Consider the following 3,420-nt stretch of genomic DNA (forward strand, 5'->3'; position numbering starts at 1 on the left):
ATGCGGTGCTGCAGCAAACGCTCATACACTTCTGTGTTGTGGGGCGTCACCACAGGCAAAAACCCTTCTCCTGCTGCTGCTGCTGCTCCTGCTGCTGCTGCAGTACCAGCAGCAGCAGCAGCAGCAGCAGCAGCAGCAGCAGGTTCATCGTCGCTGCTGCAGTCGTCGCCATCCCAAAGAAGAGGGTCCTCAGGGTCAGCAGCAAGCAGCAGATCATCGGGGCAGCAGAAAACAGCAGAAGCAGCATTCAGACTAAACAAAGCATCTATCACTTCTTTGTACTCTTGCTGCTGCTGCTGCTGCTGCTGCTGCTGTTGCTGCTGCTGCTGTTGCTGCTGCTGCTGCTGCTGCTGCTCATGCTGCTTCTGCTTCTGACGTAAGAAAGAAACCAACGCTATACGCGTGTAGTGGTTTAGCGGAGGCAGCTCATCCTGCTGCTGCTGCTGCTGTTGCTGCTGCTGCTGCTGCTGCTGCTGTTGCTGCTGCTGCTGCTGCTGCTGCCTTGGCAGCAGCCATCTGCGTTTTGCTGTCAAATCGAGGCCGTGGGCTTCTCGCATGTGCTGCAGCACAACAGCAGCAGGGGTCCTTCCACTGCTGCTGCTGCTGCTGCTGCTGTTGCAGCTGCTGCTGCTGCTGCTGCTGCTGCAGCTGAAGGGGCAAAGAAGGCAGCGGGCCGGGGGGCTCTCCTCCTGTGAGTCGTCGTCTTCGAGTGTACATACACTGGAAGCTTCATCATCGCTGCTGCTGCTGCTGCTGTTGCTGCTGCTGCTGCTGTTGCAGATGCTGCTGCTGCTGCTGCAGCTGTATTTGCTGCTTTCTTGTCTTTTGAATGACATCTGCTGCTGCTGCGGATCAGCCTGCTGCAGTGTTCCTGCTGCTGTTGCTGCTGCTGTTGCAGTTGCTGCTGCTGCTGCTGCTGCTGCTGCTGATGCTGCTGCTGCTGTCGACGCACCTGCTGACCCCGAGGGGCCTTCTGCTGCAGGGGGCATCGCTAGCGTCCTCAGTTAAAGAAGAAACCTAAACCCTAAACCCTAAACCCTAAACCCTAAACCCTAGGATCGCTTCGGCAGCAGCAGCCTCAGCAACACTAGTATGCGCTGCTGCCTGCAGCAGTTAATTAATAAATATTTTAATAAAAATATAATTATTTATTTTTATATTTAAATAATAAATATATATTTCAGGTGTACAGACAGAAAGAAGGATCAATGATGTGTGGGGCGCCGCTACAGCTGCCTGGGGGCCCCTCAGGCTTCTTTGCTGCTGCTGCTGCTGCTGCTGCTGCTGCTGCTGCGGGAGCAGCAGCAGAAGAAAACTCAGAAAATGCAGCAGAAGTTTTTGTTTATGAGAGCCTAATGCCTTACAGTCAAACCCTGGGGGCAGGGTTTAGGGTTTAGGGTTTAGGGTTTAGGGTTTAGGGTTTGGGGGCTTTCTCGATAGCCTCGAGACTGCACGGGTAGCTGAGCCGCTGCTGCTGCTGCTGCTGCTGCTGCTGTTGCTGCTGCTGCTGCTGCTGTTGCCTTGCTGCAGCCACAGCAGCAGCACATCAGATCGACAAAGAACTGCAGCAGCACAATAAACGGCGGCAGCAGCAGCGACACCAGCAGCAGCAGCAACAGCAGCAACAGCAGCAACAGCAGCAACTGCAGCAACTGCAGCAGCAAGAGCAACAACAGCAACAGCAGCAGCAGCAGCAACAGCAGCAGCAGCAGGAGAATTGCAGGGGGCCACGCTTGCCCCTCTGGGAGCAGTGACCGCAGCCAGCTGCAACTGAAGCAGCAGCTGCAGCAGCAGCAGCAGCAGCAGCAACAGCAGCAGCAGCAGCAGCAGCATCTGCTGCTGCTGTTGCAGCTAGGGATCCTCGCGAATGGCGACACCTGCGGTGGCCCCGGCAGCTCTGCCAGTCCTCCCAGCAGCAGCAGCAGCAGCAGCAGCAGCAGCGACAGCTGATGCAGCTACAGGCGCAGCAACACCAACACCAGCAGCAACAACAGCAGCACCTGCTGCTTCTGCTGCTGCTGCTGCAGGGAAAGAAGCAGCTGATGCATCCTGGACAGCAGGAGAAGAAGCAGCACCAACAGCAGCAGCAGCACCACCACAACCATCACCAGCAGCAGCAGCAGCAGCAGCAGCAGCAGCAGCAAGACGAGACTCGCGGTGTTTCATCTGCAGCAAGCCCTCTCCCCCCTATCGTTGCCCTCAGTGTCTAATCCGTAGCTGCTGCCTCTGCTGCTACAAGCAGCATTTGCTGCTGCAGCAGCATATAATACACACCCGCAGCCAGGACCCCAGACGAGCAGATATAGAGGGAGAAGCAGCAGCAGCAGCAGCAACAGCAGCAGCAAAAGCTGCTGCTGCTGCTGCTGTTGCTGCTGCAGCTACTGCTGATGCTGCTGCACAGGGGAACGATGATACATCCTCAACTGCAGCAGCAGCAGCAGCAACTGCAGCAGCAACAGATTCGCATGCAGCTACTGCAGCAGCAGCAGCAGCAGCAGCAGCAGCAGCAGCAACAGCAGCAGCACCGCTTTTCGCGTCTCTCTCTAGCAGCCGATCCCCACCCCTCTCTCCCTCCCCCTCTTCAGCAGCAGCAACAACAGCAGCAGCACCACCACCAGCAGCAGCAGCAGCAGCAGCACCAGCAGCAGCAGCAGCACCAGCAACAACAGCAGCAGCAGCAGCAGCAGCAGCAGCAGCAGGGGAGCTACCTGCTGCTCGTATTCCTCTTCGTGTGAATTATATTTCACTAAAAAATATAAAAAACAAAAATTTTATAAAAGATATAAATTTTATAGAAAACGCAAAAAGAGCAATCGAAGCAGCACAAAGACAAAGAACAAAAATACAAGATATTAAAAAAAAAAAAGGGTAACCACAAACCCTTATAAACCCTAAACCCTTATAAACCCTAAACCCTAATAAACCCTAATACACACTAATAAATATTTAGCGTTTAGAGAGAATAGGCAGCACAAAGAGATATAAAAAAAGAAAGGGGTAGTTATACTTATTTATTTTTATTTTTTTATTTATTTGTGTAAACCCTAAACCCTTATAAACCCTAAACCCTAAACAAACATCACCCAGGCTCGAGGGTTTAGGGTTTAGGGTTTAGGGTTTAGGATTTATGTTTTAGGGGTTAGGATGTAGTGTTTATACATTAAGGTCTAGCGCCTGCAGCTATGGTTTAAGCTCTAAGCTCTATGGTTTAGGGTTTAGGGTTTAGGGTTTACAAGAGCCTAGGGTTTAGGGCTTAGGGTTTAGGGTTTAGGGTTTAAAAGATTTTAGGGTTTAGGGTTTAGGGTTTATTGTTTAGGGTTTAGGGTTTAGGGTTTAGGGTTTAGGGTTTGTGTGTGCAGAGCTCACCCGGGTCACCTGCGTGGTGTGTGTTTGCGTCGCCGCATTGATTTTTTGTTTTTG

At 52.6% G+C, this 3,420-nt stretch overlaps 2 protein-coding genes across 2 annotated transcripts in view; one reads left to right on the forward strand and one right to left on the reverse strand.

Moving 5' to 3' along the window:
- Nucleotides 1-989, reverse strand: part of EMH_0031520 (uncharacterized protein) — a gene marked incomplete at both ends in the record, with an annotated part of 1,638 nt that extends 649 nt beyond the window's left edge. The window contains one exon of the mRNA XM_013494526.1: nucleotides 1-989. Coding sequence (XP_013349980.1) covers nucleotides 1-989 — 989 coding nt within the window.
- A 222-nt stretch (nucleotides 990-1,211) lies between these two features.
- EMH_0031530 (HIT zinc finger domain-containing protein, putative) overlaps nucleotides 1,212-3,420 on the forward strand; it is a gene marked incomplete at both ends in the record, with an annotated part of 5,614 nt that continues 3,405 nt past the window's right edge. Inside the window, 4 exons of the mRNA XM_013494527.1 lie at nucleotides 1,212-1,391; nucleotides 1,531-1,882; nucleotides 2,028-2,157; nucleotides 2,402-2,729. Coding sequence (XP_013349981.1) covers nucleotides 1,212-1,391; nucleotides 1,531-1,882; nucleotides 2,028-2,157; nucleotides 2,402-2,729 — 990 coding nt within the window. The remainder of the gene's footprint in view (nucleotides 1,392-1,530; nucleotides 1,883-2,027; nucleotides 2,158-2,401; nucleotides 2,730-3,420) is intronic.

Source organism: Eimeria mitis, genomic scaffold, assembly GCF_000499745.2.
Source record: "Eimeria mitis Houghton genomic scaffold, Emh_scaff1190, whole genome shotgun sequence".
NCBI classification, from domain to species: Eukaryota; Apicomplexa; class Conoidasida; order Eucoccidiorida; family Eimeriidae; genus Eimeria; species Eimeria mitis.